General features: G+C 42.0%; 1 protein-coding gene across 1 annotated transcript in view; it reads right to left on the bottom strand.

The window, feature by feature from the left end:
• Positions 1-496: 496 nt before the first annotated feature.
• Positions 497-19,041, bottom strand: part of tp53i11b (tumor protein p53 inducible protein 11b) — a 34,355-nt gene continuing 15,810 nt past the window's right edge. The window contains exons 3-8 of the mRNA XM_071513984.1: positions 12,715-12,854; positions 6,872-6,930; positions 6,679-6,727; positions 6,073-6,169; positions 4,139-4,240; positions 497-3,384 (exon numbers count right to left, since the gene is read on the bottom strand). Of these exons, the coding sequence (XP_071370085.1) occupies positions 3,251-3,384; positions 4,139-4,240; positions 6,073-6,169; positions 6,679-6,727; positions 6,872-6,930; positions 12,715-12,843 (570 nt within the window). The 5' untranslated portion in view covers positions 12,844-12,854 and the 3' untranslated portion in view covers positions 497-3,250. The remainder of the gene's footprint in view (positions 3,385-4,138; positions 4,241-6,072; positions 6,170-6,678; positions 6,728-6,871; positions 6,931-12,714; positions 12,855-19,041) is intronic.

Below are 19,041 nucleotides of genomic sequence, written 5' to 3'. Positions count from 1 at the left end.
AGATGGAGTGGATTGATATATGTTTGGATCTAGTGGAGAGCTCCTCTCATCCTTATGCTTCCCATTATGTTATCATTGTGTGAACATTTTTGGTTTCATGTTAGAATGAAAGCATTAGATTAATACATTATTACCCTAGTGGAAATTTGAGGTTGATACAACTTACAACAGAACTCATGACTGTACTTTAAAACATCTTTTCCAGGTGAAATTATGAAGGGGACAGCAGCTTATTGTCCAGAATTACGAATTCATCACCCCTTGTCATTAATTGAAAATGCATGTTGTGCATCTTGCATGTGTAGTGTGTGTGCCTCTGTGTGTTACGCTTGATAAACCCCCTTGATAAACCTCATATGAACATTGCCATTACACTTGGCATGATTTCAGGCATGTGCTGCAGTTTCTGGCATGGCACTCTTGGCAGAGAGCGTATATTTCAGAAATCAGAAAGCACAACAAATAAATAATTCATTGAATCACTTTTGGAGTCTCCAAAATAAACAATAGTATTCTTTATTTCAAACTAAATGATGGAAATCCATAACAATTCCTTTTTGAGGTACAATATAGCACATATATACATAAAAACACTTTGATGCTACAGCTTGAAACAAATTGACCTGGTATGTTATTCACAACAGTACAATATAGGTTGGATGCTAATGAGAGGGAATGAATAGCTTAACCTACCATTCCTCTAATTCTTTAACGAGACATGACTTACTAGTGTAATATCGTACTAATTTGGTCAACTCCTAGTATTACTCCTTTTCATCAATGCAAAACCAGAAATGTGCAAAAGATCAAAGTATGGCAGAGAACTGGGAGGATGCTAGAGTCATCATTTCTTTGCCTCCTTTCTTCTGCCTGTCCCCCATAGTAGAACTGCCCATCTCTCCTAAAATAACCTGCTCCTCAGTCTTTTGAACATTTCACGACGCTGATGATTTGAGGCCTCACGTATCGACGGAAATGGAATGATATTTTTCTTGAACTCCATAATTACCATGCTGCTGAGGGCAGAGCACTAGGTTGGGGCACACAATGTCATTCAGGAAAGCTGCGTCTAATTAAACACTGCAAAAAGGATAATTACTACTTTACCGGAGCATGGGAGACCTCACCCATGTTTCGCATTCCCTATCTGCATTGAACGCTCACCCAGGCAACAGGCACATGTGCCTTCAGCGCTGGACTAACTGAACCACAAACCCACAACTACTCTGAGCACAGGACTACTCCCTTCTAGGGCAGGACTCAACATGGTCATTTCCAACAATATGGACCACCTTTGTAGGAGACCTGTGTTCTCTGGCCAACTCGTAATGACGTTTCAAGTAAGTCACAACATGAGCGAACTGTCCGTAGAATGCCTTTTTGACTGGCCTTGTACTAAAGGGTTTGAGTTGTAGAGAGCAAAGTTGGCAAAATGGCATTTGTTGGCAAGGATCTAAAACACGGAGCTGGAACGTCAGGTACCTGAGAACGTGTCCGGGCATGGGGAGGTAGAGAGAACGTATTAATACAGAGGAAAGGATTGGTGCCGACAGTGGATGAACACTGTCACTGTAAAGTTTTGGGTAAAGTCTGTTTTTAACCACATACATTTAACTCTGTGATACACAAATAACTTTTTCCTTTTTAAGCTCAGCTAAGACTGCTTCCATTTTTGGCTAAAACATCCATTCACCACCGTTACATTTATATGTTTATCAACATTGCATACTAATTACAGTGTTGTGAGGGGTTTTGCTACTAAGTTCTCTATATTTCGGTTTACAGCGGATTATATTGCATGCAGAACGTGATGTCAAAACACAAATGTCACTTCAGTAAGTACAAATAAGAGACTCCAGACACAATCAATTAATAAAAGAATTTCCAAGAGAAAGATTAACCTTTGAAAACCATTTAACTAATAATAAACAAGTTCCCTGTTCTGTTCACGAGAACACCGAATGGTGGTAAATACTTTTATTTACATATGTACAAGAAATAGGATGCAGTGTTAATGACTGTTCTTTTAAGTAGTTTTAAGGCAAGACTAAGGATATGTTGTATGTAAAAAACTGTGCTACATCACTAATGAGGAACCAGTTTAAGTTCACACTCACATGCTCGGCTTGTGACATTAGCTTACAGTTAAGGTCAGAATGTTAACTTTCTGTAAGATCACGCAGGCAACAGTCTGGCCTACCAGTGCACACACAGCTTCATATAAGGAGAGAGCAATTTGCCTCTTTTGTATGAGTCAGTGCACACACCTATCTATCAAAATTACATATAATCATCTCTTCAGTGTAAATAGTCTGTACAAAATAATTCTTATTCACTTTGGTAGAACCTCTTGACTGATACTCAGAGAATATAAAAGTCAGTTGTCCCTGAAAAAGGTTTAGATTCTGTGCTGCTTACTGGGTAGTTTAGATCTGAATTTGACTGATGCGGATTGTTGAGAATAAAAACTGACCTTTAGGGGTTCCCTCAGTGTGCTGACTAAGGAAGCTGTCAGCAGTATAAGACAAAATATTGTCACTCATCCACATTTTAGCTTATGTGATTGCACCTGAATCCTCCTCACTCTTGTCTAAATTTCAGATACACCAAGCATGGTCGATGCTTTTCCATTCAGTGTGTTCACTGGAGCGCTGGAAGAGAAGCATGCGAGAGCACAGATATTCAGGCTTCACTTTAGCACACATAGTATGAATTAACATCAACGGCGTCAAAGAGGAAAATATTTAAAGCACAAACTCTTGGTCCTTGAGTGTGATGTAAGAAGCCGTGTTAAGATGCAACTTTTTATCAGACAGATCACACTAAATACTGAATCTGGAAAAAAATACTCCTGTAGCTGTACATGAACAACACAGTCTAGTGTTTCAAATTACTCTGTACATATCGAATCACATGACTAGGCGCTACAAGGACGCACTGTACTACAGACTGCTATCCCCTTCTTTACAATAACAGCACTTAGAACTGCACATAGAAGTAGTGTGTCTCGAGAGGGGCTTGATCTCACAGCCCACCGAAAAAGTAATTTCAATACGAGGTAATTTCTCATTCTTGTAGAGTCTGGGTTGTGAGACTGTGCCCATCTGTTGAATACATGGAAGGGGGCAGGGTGCACCCAGTGGAAAAGCAATGCTCCAAGCCCCCATAAAACAAGATTCCAAACCTTCTGACCCCACATTTTGCGACTTGTGCTCAAGTGTCCCCTCCCTGGCAATAGCATGCAGGCAGCTCAGATCTTCTTCGGCCTGCGGCCCAGGTGGTAGTAGTAGGCCAGGGTGACGACCAGGAAGAGCACTCGACTCAGGAGCAGCAGGACGGCAGCGTTCGGCATGGTGCCGATCTCCACCAGGGTGATGGATGTCACTGAAACCACAGAGCAATATGTATTACTTGAAAGACCATGATTATAATTCACTGTCTCTGCAAACAGGAAAATATCCAGTCCTTCAGTTATTAACCTTTGGAGAATGGTTCGCACACCTATTCACTGATGGAATTCCCAAACTTTTCCATGACCAAATTGTAATGAGACTGAACTATAAAGAAAGAATCAACTACACTAAATTTAAGCTTGTTTATCCACTTCAAAAATCATATTATTTTAACTCAACAAATAACAGCAACCAACAATATTTTCCTTTAACCGGGAGGTCTACACTGTTTTGGAGCCAGCCACAGCTTTTTAATGGCATTTGACAGTATTCAGGAAAAAACTTCAGAAATCCATTTTCATGACTTTTCCAAAACTTTTCCCCGTTTTATAGTTTGTCATAACTTCTCCAGGCCCTAAAAAAAACAATTTTAAAACGTCATGACTTTTCCAGGTTTTCCAGGAGTGTGCAAACCCGAATATAATGCAGGGCTGTGGTTCCACATACTGACCACAAGATGGCAGTATTAACACATGAATTAGTAACATTCTCTGGTTAGAGACTGAGAATGATCGGATATAACTGGAGTATATAAATCAACACAAAGGAAATATAAATTGTCTCTGTTGTATAGTGCCATCTCCCTGACTGTTTAAGGTAAAAAGGGTGATCTCTGATGCTCCGATTGTAACAGGGATAGAGGGGCAACCAAGCCTAGAACTGGTAGAGAAGCAAGATTTAGTCACCTAGAAACTGGACAGCAAAGTAGCAGGCTTCACTGAGCAGAGTCCACTGGATGATGACCTTCTCTGCTGTGTAGAGACCATTCCACATGATGAGGGCCAGGCCTGGAAACGGTCGGGGTTGAGGGAAATGAAAGGTTCAGGGGAATGGGAAGGAAAATAGAGAGAAAAAGATGAAGCTCAGGAAAGAAGACTCCTACATGCCCAGGAACATTTCCCTCATCAGAACCAATGTGAGAGCAATTATTCTTGTAACTGCACTCAAACTGTGATCTGTGTGCTGCCATGCCCACAGTAATAATTGGAATATTGATTTTGTTAATTGCTCCGACTCATTGATTCTGATAAGAGGTTGTGCTCAATGATTTTTTCCCCCATCATCCTTCTAGGTTGATTTTCCTGTTTTGCTCCCACCCACACACACACATAACCTATCTAGGCTATGGGAATGGGTGGGGGTGGGCTGAAGGGTGGGAGGGCTGAGGGACTGTATCCTCTCCCTGCCAGGTTCCATCTGTGTGGCAGATGAGACCCCATCCTCCTCCCTCTTTACCTTTTCCTGTCTTGTAAGACATCACCCTATCCTCTTGCTAATCCCCATAGTCCTGCTGACATTTACAATAAAAGGGGCCTATCTCTTGTCAGCCACACGAGATTGGTAGCTGGTTTTGCTAGATTCATGCGCCTTACTCCACAGTGCCATGCTATTAAGGGTTTATCTCTCCTTTGGCATTACAGTATTCCCTTTATCATACAGCCTTAAAGATTTTTTCAGATTTATAAGGATTTTATGCATATTATGTATTAGAATGCGTGGGTTCGCCTCAGTTTTTCCCAAAAACCTCTGGTGAAGCCAGAGGAGAAAAAGGCATGACATGTGCATGACATATTTTGTGCTAACAATGGGGCCGCCCCCTTTCCTCCTCCACACCCCCTCTACGTGCCAGGCCTATGTAAATTTAGCAACGTGGAGGGAGGTGCTGACAGTAACAGTTCTGTTGTGCTCTAACTATGCTGAAAGTGAGAACCTGGCAAACTTTCCTGAATGCATGATAGGCCTTTGCTCTCTCCCTTTTTTCTTTCCTTAGCCAACGCTTATTTTCCCATCAGCGAGGAACCTGAGTGCTGCCTGCCTCGCTGTACACAGTCACCTCGTCCCTCTTCACAGACCCATCACAAACCCCGTAACTACTGACTGATTGACTGACTCACCGACTTGCCTGACTGCCTTGTCTCAGACTAAGGCCATTAAAATAATCACTTACATCTCCAATATAATTTCTCCGTGAGAGGGAGCAGAGCACTGGGGCAATAATTACCGAGTTCATTTATGAGCATCTATTGTCTGCTACCGATGGCATGGCAGTGGAGAGGAAAAAAGCTCAGTTTAATGTGTGATTAAGTGAGTTAGCAGCGAAATTTTAATGTAGGGTAATATATTGCCTCCTCTCAGAGTTCCAGGCCAACCCACACACACACTGGTCTGCTATCCCCCACTGCGTTCCCATAGGACTTAGAAGTGATGTACAGTATGGGGGCACAGCAACAGTGGCTACTGGAATTACTGCTGTCAAATACTCTGGAGGATTGGTCTCTGTGCCCCTGTGGTGCTCTCATACTGAACATACCATAAAACTGATTCAGATTGAATGCCTTCTTTATGGAGCCTTCAGGCATACAGCTAGAGCAAAGAGAGAGCTTTTTGTACATTTTCTGAGTACTTATGTGTGAATTATAATGAATACATTTGATTGCATGACTGGGAGAGACCATGTGCAGTACAAGAGCATATATTTTCAGCATGCATATAAATAAATACTGTATATTGTAAGTGTGTATCAGAGACAGAGTAGATGTACTGCATGAGGGAGCATGAATTGCGGTATGCATTTATGTGCCTGTCTTTGTTTAATGCATCTTAGTGCTGGAAGACTCACTGAGCAGTGCTCCTCCATAAAGGCGGATGGAGATGCTAGTTGTGGAGAGCTCCTCCTCAAAAACGACCTCATAGAGCTGGTTGGGAAACACCAGGGCCTGTGTAGGAAGACAAAAGCACAACACCACTCTGTCATATCAGCACAGCGGCATTCTGTTCTCCCCAAATGCCCAGAAAACTGTTGTTGTGCCTCCAAAATACAGCAGCATTGACGGAGGACAACGTCTTCCTGTTTGCCAGTTGGCATGGCTGTGTGCCGCTCTACACTGAGGATATTGAGCCTCAAGGTGGTCAGGCAGACAAAGACTGAGCTGTTCCTCCAGATGTCCTTCACTGATAAGTTAGAAAGAGTCTATAGTGACACAGTGCTTGGCCTACATAACATCATTTCCATATATAGAGAGGATGCCCTTTCCTGAACTTCCTAAAAGGAGTGCTTTTTGTCCTTCATAATTGTACCAAATCTTATACGGACAGTGAATTTGTAAAATGAATGAAAGACTTTTGTGATGACCAAAACTGAAAAATTCATAGAGGCCACTAAGGTTTGGATCATGAATGTGAAACTAATTAATTTTGGTGTGTCCATAACTTAAGTAACACTTACCATCAGGGCCATAACTGTGAAAGCCACCGCTGAGATGAGGATCCACACCCTAGAGAGAGAGAAAACCAATGCTGATGTTCAGAAGTTTAGAAGATGTATAATTCCACTGGAGGTGATAGACAGACGACCTGATGGGCTCTGCTGTGAGCTGTTCTAACTGATATTGGGTGATTGAGCAGAACTGAAATCTCACCTCAGCCCGATAGGCTCACGCACTGCAAACTTGATCTCATTTCCCAGCATCTGACTGATCTGTGAGTGAAAGAGGCAAAGAGAAGAGAGGGGCAGAGAGAGAATGGGTTATGAGAAATAAAGAGACATTTAATAAAGCTCATGTCATTTTCACAGATATTCATATTTATTTATGACAACCTTCGACTAAACGCCACCTCAATAGAGACAAAGAACACATCACCAAGCGTAAAGCACCCTCCATGGAGGTGTATCTAATGTTTATGACACATCTGTAGCAAGCCATTGGAATGGAAGGCAGTAAACATAGCAATAGAGAGAAAGAAAGGGAGGGAGAGTGGCAGAGAAACAGAGTCATTAAGATGTTAATTAGAGACTGTAAATGTGCGCATATTAATCACCTCCTCTCATTAAGAGGACATGTTAATAACAAGGTCTTCCAGTGTCTTCTATATTAATAACTACCTACCAACTACTTGGCAGAAAAAAAAATCTTATTTACCACAAATTAGCTTAATCCTAGCAACACCTACACCAAGTAATACTCAATGTGTCATCCTGAAAGCCTGAAGTAGTTAGAGGAAGAATCTTGACAATTTTGACAATTTGAAAGCTTAGTGTGTCATACAGTGTCATAGTGTCATTGTTCACTCTAGCTAAGTGCAATAACAGAGTACAGTTACTGTTTCATGACATTTTCAGAACCACTGTCACACAACAAAAATCATCATACACCAATATTGAGAACACATACCAAAGCATTTTCCCTGGCAACATCCATTGGACTCAGCATCACTTATCACAGATGACTGAGCAATGGAATGCACGACTGGCCACCGGATTTTTCCAAAACTGTTCCATGGTGCACTGACATATTCACATGCTCCTCTCACAAACACATAAATATAGCTCTATTTACAGACCACCCAAACCCACCCTGTGGCTCCACTTCCTTGCTGTGTGATCTTACCAGCAGGGCAGAGATTCATCTAAGACTCTAGTGGTCGGCATGCCTGCAGTGATGCCAGGTCTACATGGCCATGACACAGTGGGACAGCAAATAAAGCAAGGCCTCTGTACATGGCCAAAGTTAGAGGGCAAAAGCATTTTGGCCTTTTGAACATTTCCGACTCAAAAGCGGGAGGATATGCTTTCATTATAAATCAAACAAGATTTTCTTCTCCTGTTCCAATCCAATCACATGGATGATGTAGTTGAACATATTCTACTGTTGCCAGTAGATTCCCTTCAACCTTGTTCAGCGCAATATCAGCCACTCTGTGCCAACTGGTTATTGAGTTCTGAGCCTGCTGTAAATGTAATAGTGAGATCAAACAAGCTTGTGCCATAATGAAAATAGTTTAAATTACAAGATTTACAAAAGATAATCTGTTGTTTTGAGCATGAAGAGTAGTGTAGTCAGTGTGCTTTTGAGAATGATGGGTCCTTTAAACTTTGATGCTCCCCATAGCTAACGAGGTCCAAGTGCACAAGGTGATAGCTCAGGAGTTATCTAAAATAGAAAGAGAGAATGTACACTGAATGTATGCATCTTCCTGATATTGAGTTGCAGCCCCTTTTGAACAATCCAATCCAATCTCAATTGTCTCAACTGGCTTCTCTTTATCTTCATTGCCTCCTTTGTGACTTAATATGGAAAATCAATAAGCAATTATAGCTTTTTATCTGGATCTCATCAGTGTACTCCTTGAAGAGTTAGTGTCCCTAATATTTTGCATATTCAGTGTATATTTCAGTTATGGGAGAAAAAGACAAAGAATGAGGAAGGCAACATCAGAACCACTGATGTTGCCTTCTTGGTTGGATGCGAGGGATCTAACTTCAGACCTCTTGGTAAAATTTCAGATTCTGGCTTGGGGACAAACAGGACACATGGGGCAAGGAGGAAAACAAATAAACTGCCCCGGAGAAACCACACATAGGGCAAGTGGAATAAACAAGCCCAGTTTTCTGCATGAACAGGTAGTAACACACAGAGCTGTGAGGCTGAACTCCTTCATGTCAAGTCTTCCGTTCTCATCAACCCCATAACATCAACAATCTCTCTTCATCATTAAACACCTCCTCCCTCAAGAACGCTTCTTGTGTTGCAGACCCGGAATCACTGACACTAAGACATTGAAGCATGAAAACCACTAAGGTAGGGAGACAGATTCATTTTCTGGCTGGCAGTGTTTGGAGGGAAGTCACTATCAATTTCAAAGTACTTTGCTGCATGAGGAGCCCGTGAAATGTCACAGTGAATGAAATGGAATGATTCATGTGATATACTAGAACGATTAAGACAAGGGTTTTGGTTTTTACCATTTTCCACCATGTAAATACTATTAAGCACAACATTTGGAACCTTTTCAATAACAATGGCATTCCATCTAATTACTCCATCAGATCATGTCATGACAACAATCCTCATGGATTAAACAGAGGTTAAAGTCTAAGTTACTATAAATTCTGACTATAATGATGGGACCCAGTAACACTGCAAAAGGCAAAACGACTGGCTCTTTGCCATTATTCATTTTATGTTTATACTACAAGTGTCTCTTATAGCGGCTGGAAAGGAAAGCGTGCATTAAGGCTTTTCATTTGTCACAAGATATCCTCAAACAATCTCACAATTATCAAGACTTGGCTTTAAACAGTCAGACTCTGAGTAATCGTAACTTACTGTACCTCCAATTAACTCAGGGACATATTGATTCCCAGAGGGCCGAAAGGTCTCATTTGCTCCCTTTCATAGTTCTTTATGAAATATAGTCTACCAGACTCAAGGCACAGGGTCTCATAAAAGATAGGTCAAGATACATTGACTTTTTCCAGCATAAAAATAATGAAAGTGACTGGGCTGGACTTGGCCCATGTGCTGTGAGCGGTCGAGGCTGTGAGAGCACCAGGTGGCCAGACTCTCCTGCTGGGTTGGACTGGCATGATTGCTGCTTTCTCTCCAGGAGGCAGCAAGGGCTGTAGCCCTAAACTCCAAGCCTGTTACCACACTGGACTATACATTTACACATGAATATGTGAAGGTGCTGATGCACATGTATGCGCTTGCACATTGCAGCAGCATACACACACACACACACCAATGGACAAGAAGCACATTTTTAAGTAGCTTTGTAGCAATAATTTTACAATGTCAAAAAATGGAGGAGGGAAAGATATGGAAAAATCTAAATTGTCTAAACTGAAACGGAGGAAAAAAGGGATCTTTGTGTATTCTTGACGCTTTAACTGCACTCTTATTTCAGACCTCTGAATATTTAACTGATGTTTTTTAAGATTCTTAAACATTTCCTCTTGCCCATGGTTGCTGCTAGCTTTGATCAGCAGAACCCTTCGGAAAAGACTCCCTTCGACTGAACCCCTAAAAGCTTTAAGATGGAGAGTTACAGACTAGCCCTATTAAAATCCCTCCTCGCACTGGGGCTGATGTGCTTGTACATGAATGTCTTGGTTTGTGCATGTCCTGTCTGTGCCAGTTGTGATCATGTGACCAGGTGAATCAGCCTTCCAATGCCATGGTTTCAGGGGTCTGTTTTTGACAGGAACACATAAATATTCATGACTGGCATGAGAAAACCAAGCCTTAACTGATGGCACAGGGCTGGCTTGGGGTGGAATGGAGGGGAGGGGAGTTGGGAGAGAGGGAGAAACAGGAAAAGGAAGAAATACACAATGCTGTTTGTGGAAAGCTGCTCAGTCACAGCTGTTACTGCCTTGCTTTGACATCAATCACTCAGTCAGCCACGCTCAGCAAACAAAAGGCAACTTTTGTTTGCTGACAGATAGTGTAAATAATGTCCAGGAGAAATACTCTCCATTTTCCACAGACCTCAAATTGTTTTTAGACTATTTTTCCCATCTACTGGTTGTTGGTGAGTTGGTGCAGTCAGATTAAATAGATAGTGATCACTATTTCATTGTATACTGTATGTCTCCTTGTCTAAACTGGTATGGTAATCCTCAGGGAGACAAAACAGCATGACATCTTATTTATGAAGGTATGATCACATGCTGTCAGGTGTGCTTGCTGCTGCATGACCTTCACCAGTGGGTTAGTTAGTGAGGGTGGCACAAGTGGCAAGAGGGGCAATATCCCTGGTACAGTTCCACTCACATAACACCAGTGCAAACACAAAACCTATTCTCTCTCTCTAAAGTAACAGAAACAGGAACAGTCTTTTTGTCTCTAAGCAGTGAGAGCGGCAGGAAGACAGACAGCAGGCTGGAAGAGCACTTCCCTCCTTTGTTTACAGCGACCACAGGGATCAAGTCAACTGTTTCCCCTCCAAACCAACTCCTGCTATGCAGCTAACCTTATTGTGAGATCCCATGGGCCTTTTCACCACAAACACTTGTGGCAAGGATAACTTAAACAACTCAAGAATAACAACACATTGTAGGAGAACAAAAGAACAAGAGCAACAATTTAATGTAATTTCTCAAATACGTCAGTATCACAGTTAAATAGGGAAACACGCTCTGTTCAAAACAGCATGTACAATAGATTAATAGATTACATTGTGTTACCTTTCGTGGACCTGTAATTGATCACTACGCAATCATTTACTATTTATAGTCGGTATCTAACCTCAAGTATCTCCCGGCCTATATGTATCTCTCGTGTCTCCATCAGTAAGCTCTAACGTCAAGGGGACTAAACGCAGGGATCTGAGCGGCAGATGTCTGGGTTGGCCATCTTGCAAAAACCTTGAGAGAGAAAACAAACACTCAGGAGGGCTGAGAAAAGGGGGCTGACTTCTCATCACGAGCAAGCAGCCACCACCGTATGCCTGCTCCCTTCTGTTCTGTTCCCTTCTCCCACTTGCCTGATGAATATTTTAGTTAGAAACAGCCTGCTTTGCCTATGCTCGTTCTAATGCAGTCTAATTTATAAAAAATAAATATATCAAAATCACTGGAATCTTGTTATATTATGAGTTCTGTAATAGAGGCCAAGAAATATAATAATGTTTGCAACTGTGCGTCTCAGCATGCATGAATGTGACAAGTGTTTTTGTGTCGGCGGGAAATGAGCAAGCAACTAGCATGGATACTATTGTATTGGTACACAAAATCACTGTACACTGTCCACGTGAGTTTGTATCTGCATGTACGGCGGGATAGAATATGAGAGATGCAAGAAGCGAGGACTCTCCCAAGGGAGCCAGTCATATCCCAGTGGAGCTGCCTGAGCTCATGTGATTATGTGATCTGGATTCACTGAAGCATAGCAACAAATGCACACAATGAGACACCATGAGAGTAATGAGCCAATTAACAGCCTATTGTGACTTTTAAAAAGGAATCTATAGCTCTTCTCATGGTTAATGAATGAATCTGTGGTTGAGTTCCATTTTTGCCTATGCATTGTTGCCACTGTATTCATGTGATTGATAACATTTTCACATAAATACATACACGTACACTAAAGTTTGGACACACCTGATGTATGTTTTTCATTATCTTAAAGGCATTTTGATCTAAAGGCTTATGCTTAAATGCTTGAAATGTGTTTCTTTGACGAATATAAATAGTGAAGTTGATGCCTATGTATGAATTTCTTCCAAAGCCTTTGCCTTTCTATGAAGACAAAGAGTGGCTGCTTTAAGATAGCTTTGATTTATTTAACACTTTTTGTTCACTGAATAACTCCATTTGTGTTTTTGTTGTCTTTACTATTATTCTAAAATGTGGAAATGTGTATGTAACTATAACCACATTCATCCAGGAATGGTAAGTTACTAGTTGTATGCCTTTGTTGTCGGCACTGCCCATAATGAATTAAAATGACCGGAATATATTCATGTGAAGGAATCTGACCTTTGAGCGGTGCACTTCGCCATCATCATCCTCGCCCCCGACTCCCAGGATCTTCCGGGTCTTCAGGCGGCTTACCAGGTCCGTCTGGCTGTGCTTCTTCATCAGGGGAGGGTGAGGTTTAGACGCCATGGTACACACACCTGAGAGAGAGGTGGAAAGAGAGTTATACATGTGCATGTGTGTGCATGTAAGAGAGAAGGCGGGGCAGGCAGGGAGTGTGTGTGCGTGGTGATGATGGTGAAGGGAGGGCGTGGGGTGTAAGTGAATGAGTAAGAGAAGGAATAAGAAAGAAAGACAAAATGAGAGAGTGAGAAAGTTTGAGTTTCCAGATGACATTTTAAAAGTAACAGCAGTAGGTTGACTCTGTTTTACCACTCTCTCTGAGGCAGACACCTTCCTACAGCACAGAGAGAGGTATCTACGAATCTACCAATAACCCCCCCTAGAGGACTTGACTTATGCAACACAATTATATAACATGGTTCTAGCTAATACATGCCACAGCAACCAATAAAAAACCTTCCTCTTCAGTCAGTCTGGAGGCTGGAGCCAGATGTCCTCTAGGTCTGCTGAGAGGCCAATAGACGCAGGTGCCTGCTCAAAGAGCCAATGGATTTGACACTGACACAGGCTATTGCATTACATACACACACACACACACACACACACACACACACACACGTGTAAATGGAGCTGGGCTCTCTGAAGACATGGGGTCTCACTGTCCATATCGATCAAGTTCCTCTGTCAACATGAGACGTGCAGACTCAGTAACTTGAAGGTGGTTTTCATGTGAGACAGTGTATTCTATCCTAACCTTGGCTACCGACACATTTATGCTTTGTCTTTTTTTTCTTTCCATTTTTGACATTTTTTTCTGCAGTTCTTCCTGCCAACTATGCTTTCATCATCTAATTTCTTTCATTTTCTTGTAATTTTCTTATGATTTACAAAGACAACAAGACTTACAAAAACAGTATGCTATAAGTCAGTAATTGTGAAACTTCAATACGCTTGCAAGCCTTAGCAATCAAGATAAGATTGTTGTCTCCCAGTATCTATCAGTGACTTTTACTATTGAGGTTTTCTTTTGTTAAAATCACAGCTCACTATCAACCCTTGTCATTCGTGAGTCACTCAATCAATCATTCAGTCAATCAAGCGGTCAATAAATCATTGTAAATCATGATTGTACATGACGAACCCTTACATGTAGTAGAGTTCTACTTGTCTGACTATGTGGGCTATTGACAGTGATAGCAGGACACGCTGTGGTGGTCCTATTGATCAGGGTTAATGAATAGAGCCTGTGGACGCAATGGGAACAAGCAACAGTCAAATCAAGGGAGATCAGCATCGACTCAATGATGTGACCTCCACCCAATGGCCCAGCTGGAGGCAACAGGCGCACGCACACACACACACACACAATAGTCCTGTCTAAAAATTGATGGTTACTCCACAGGGCAGTTCTCTAGGGGAGTAAAACAAGAGCAATTATTGAACTACTCTCCCAAGTATGAGGACAGCACTTCTAAACACCAAGCTTTGTCCATAGGAAAGGAAAAAAAAAGATGTGCTACTGGAAAAAAACCCAAAAAAAACAAAGTGCTCAATTCTCTACCAAGGCAATTAAAGTGGAAAGTGCATCAACCCAGTTAGAGGTAAGGTAAGCATCAAGGAGAGATAAGAGAATAATACTCTTGGTTTTCTTATGGAGGCCAAATTGCTCAGCTGGGCTGCATTAGAGAGCTGAAAGCAAACAAATCTAGATAGAAAAAGGAGAGGGAGACATCCATAAAAGAGAGTTATCTATCTGTGCACACACACGCACGCGCACACACACACACACACACACACACACACACAGTGGCAACTGTGTTAACACTCTGGTCTAGCCTGGAGTCACTAAATGTACCATTTGGAGAACAGTAACTACTCCAATTGAAGACAGGTGGGGACCAGAAAGTGTGCTGAATTGAGTGCATTTTTCTGAGACATATGGTAAGGACTTATGAACATTCTTCTGCAAATATGTCTTGCATACATAGTATTAGCAGAGTTCGCTGAAGGTCACATAGCATGTGTTCGGGCCTCTGTTGCTAAATATGCCACTTAGACTCCCACACAGCCAGTGAGGCACCGGGCTTTCCCTCTTCCTTATCTATCAGAAGAAAGAGAGACGCCAAAGAAGGAAAGGAGAGAGGAGAAGGGAAACCTGTTGGACAATGAGCCTCAACGATGCCTCTCTACCCTCAATCCCTTCCTCATTCCATGGAGAAAAGTGACTAATCTTAATCTACAACCCTTCCATTCACAGAAAAAAACCTGGGGCAAATCATCAAACATGCAGTGGAGAGGTACAAAAAGCTTCCTTGGAAATTATGCAAAATTCCAGAAATGACATTGTGGGTTGTTGACCCTCTCCTACAGCATGCATGGTTAAATATTGGTCTGCTCCAGCACCATGACCCCATCAAAATCAGAGATGGAGCGGCAAATGAGATGTGCCTCACTATGCGTCTTGTCTCTCCCCTAGAATCTCCCTACCAGTGCTCCTTGACTTGCCAGAGTAATGCTGATGCAGTTGCCTAGCAACTGCCAATGGAGCAGTGGTTTCTTCATTATTGAAACCACGCTTGATGATGAGGTCTTTTCTGAGAGCCACCGGTGGCTCCTTTGCTGCTCCCCTTGATGTCAGAAGTGACGTTTTAAGTTAAATCAAAAGACGCTGATCTATAATGAGTCTGCTGTCAAGACATGTGCTCCAAATAAGTGGCTTCTTCTCAGAACATAAAAGGCTTAGAGAGCAACTGACCTATTCTCTCAAGGTGAAAAGTACACAGGATTGGTAAAGTCGCCTCCTGAACAATACACAGAACAATGGCAACTCATGACAGTGATCTCACTCCTTCAGCATGGCAGCATAAATATTTACTTCAGTTGTGAAGCAAACAACATTTCACCTGGATATTGTGAGTGGGGTGGGAAGTGAAGATGTGAACAGGGTGGGGGCTGTGTGAAACAATGAATTATTGAGATGGCTGGAGGTGATGAATAGAGAGAAGACCTGATGGAGGGAACTTAAAAACAGAGAGACAGCGGGCCCCTTTTACTGTACACCCGAGATTAAAATTACAACACACACAAAAGACGTACCTAGATGCTGTCTAGATAGAGTAGATAAGCGAGAATAAGACAAGGTGCTGTCTACAAGGGTAGTTTGGAGAAATAAGATTATAATACTAATTTTAAATGGCTTGGAGCCCTATTGACTCAATCTTGATACCTTTAGCTACACTGGGAATTTGGTTTTACCATGTCTGCCTCTGTGGAAGGTTAGCCTGAGATGAGATAAATTAAAGATATCTACATGTATGAGTATGAAGCTAACTTGATTTACTGATGAGAACAGAGGAATTGGAATTTGAAGACAGGCTTTGAAGACATAGTGAGGAGTGAGCATAGTGAGCTGAGGACTTGTGAAATCTTTGCCAGGATCCAAAAATACCTCCAGGAATATTTTTCAATTCAGCAGGATGAGAACAGACAGAACTCAAACAATCAATACACAAGACTGTGTTCCTGTGAGAACTGTTTGCTCAAGAAATGCTATTCCAATTTGGGAAATCCTATTTCCCATTTCAAACATATATTACTTGAAAGATATGGAAAATTCAATTTAAAACACCCTGACTAAAATAGAAAGTACACCCACTCAATAGATTTCAGCAAGGGCGTGTGAGGGCGTTCATTGCCACAATATGGAAAGCTCTCGTGCAGCATCAACAAATACCATTCCATCTGAGAAAGGCACATCCCCAGAGCATTACATGTATGATGATGACAGACTGACGCATGTTATAGCCTCAAGGCTTTGAGGCAAATGATAAGCGCCGGGTGTATCAGCCACAGGCCTTAAAACAGCCAACTGATGCAGCCTGAAAAGCCTGCTATTGATGCAGTCTGAAAAGATGGAGTTCTTTTCACCTCCTGTGATAGAGCATGTCTTGGCAGGATGTCAATGCATTTACCTCCCTGTGGGCTAAACAAACAAAGGGAACAGCCTCATATCACAGCAGCACATATGAATATGAATTAATGAGTGGGAGGGGAGGAGGCCACGTTAGTCCACCTAGAGTGAAGAATAAATCAAAACCTGGGAGCTGAGGTAGGCTACCAGCAATAATGTCATTATGTGTAGAAACAATCCTCTCTCTTTGTTCTTTCCCATGGGTTTTGAGAGAGAGCATGTGCTCTTGAAATCAAAAGCTGCTAAATATACTGTGGAAAATGTGTGAACTCCCTCAGAGATCTCTAGTTAGTAAGTGGCAAGACACAGAGTAAAAATAATTGTGTCATATTAAAAAAGCACTATGTGTGGGTATGGAGGAGTAACTGTGAGAAAGTGTGCTACTGAAAACAAGAAAGCAGACTCCGGATTCGTCTCCTCCTTTCCACAAATAACCTGAGACCCAATTCCCTATTAGCCCCTCAATCCCCTTCCCACCTTGTTTGGGATATCTGGTAGCACCACACAGTACCAGCAGAAAGTAGATTAGGAACAAAACGACACAACTGCTCATCAGACTCTACACACCAGTACAGGGAGTTTATCCTCATCGAAATGTCTGCCTCCAGTGCCCACTCTGAATGATTTGCTGACCTTAATAAATGCATTGCTTCTCATGGTTAGTGCTAACAACATGGATTTCTCACTGCCCAAAGGAATACTGGGGCTTTCCACAGCAGTACAAGTTAAAGCTGAGGACAGGAAGATCCAGTCTCTCGTGTTCTGATGGAATTAGAGCAGGCATCCTAGGCCCTTATTGGATTCCAGATGTCCTAACAGTGTTAGGACTTGTCTGCTTGTGTTCCTGGAGCACCAGAACAAGCCACCCCTTCTAGCTGTGGGTTGACAGCTGTGGGCTGGGAAGAGGATCTGGAGATATGGAGAGCAAATTTTTATATCTGTCAGGCTCTACAGTCAACATTTTTGCACACAAGCACACACTGGCACAGTCAATTACTGCTGGTGTGATCAAAATTTTAAATCAGTTCCTAATAAATCATTCATCCCCTTCATATTTTGCCCAGTTCAATAACTACCAAAAATTCCAAGTCTCATCCAAGCTTAAAACATGGGTCAAAACTTATTATTATTATTTATTTATTTCCTGAGCTTATCCTTGGATGCTGGAGTAAAGAGGCAAGTCAAACTGATGACCACTCCCTATTGAGTTATCCTTGATTATATGAGACCACATCCAAATGCCAAGGAAAAGTGTGGCAGAATTTTTCAGTGACTCAGTCACTGGCCTAACATGACTTTACAGCGCCCCTGGGCCAGTGGGCCTGGGTTATTGTTGGACCCTGCTTTGAAGTCTGTGAGTGCTCAGCATTTCACTCACAACACCTCAGATTCCTATTGAATGGTGATAAATGGATTCACTCCCACTAGGCACAGGAAACCCTGTGGGCCCTGTAAATGTACCAAGCTACTTGAGGGTGTAAAAAACTCTGTTCGTCTTCATATCTCCTACAGTAGCGGCTTCCTACTCTACTGGCTCTGACGCAGTGGAAATTACATTGGTATGCTCAACGGTGGAATAAGGGCAGAGAAATAGAAGAAAACACAAAGCAGTGCTTATGACAGCTGGTTATAAACAAAGGACAATAGGGAAGGCAGTGAATTCCCATCTTGAGTCAGAACAGGCCACTGCATCCCCTGGAAACTGCAGTCTATACAACAACACAGAGAAGATCTGTGCACAGTTCGTCTGTGGAGAGAACTGGTCCTTAGTTGCCATCATTGGGTTATTGTGCAGAGTAGAATAGATTATTACTGTTAAATCATCTGGGGCCAGTTACCATTGAATGAACCAGACCTAATGATTTCTGGGATTAGGGGTTTCCCTGTCTAATATTCAGTTATTACATCACACTGCAGCAAGGGAATTCTCCTTGCTGTTGGCTGATTTACTCCAACATGATTATGTAAGATTGTTTCTGCAGCCGTTGTACTGTAGACCATTGGGGAGTCCATCCCAATTACATAAAAAGGCTGATATCCCAGCAGTCATAGTATTGTAGACTAAAAATCCATGCAGTAATGAAATGTTACCTACAGTTGGGGTACCGTTTGCTACTACAGTATATGCTTTCGAAGATATGCATCAGTTGCAAAATGCCAAAATGATAACTGAAAATGACAGTTAATTGCTGTTGCTACCTGATTACTCTGGTCATGAACTGAGATATATAAATGACTCCAATGTGGTTTAATAGCACCTGTTGGCAAGAAGAGGAATGTGCATTTCTGCTGTC

Source organism: Centroberyx affinis, unplaced genomic scaffold (assembly GCF_046629955.1).
Source record: "Centroberyx affinis isolate AG114_WGS23_722 - 3 ecotype Tasmania unplaced genomic scaffold, CSIRO-AGI_Caff_v1 ptg000283l_1, whole genome shotgun sequence".
NCBI lineage: Eukaryota > Metazoa > Chordata > Actinopteri > Beryciformes > Berycidae > Centroberyx > Centroberyx affinis.
Note: the sequence above shows the minus strand (reverse complement) of the source record. Positions and strands in the feature narration are given on the sequence as shown.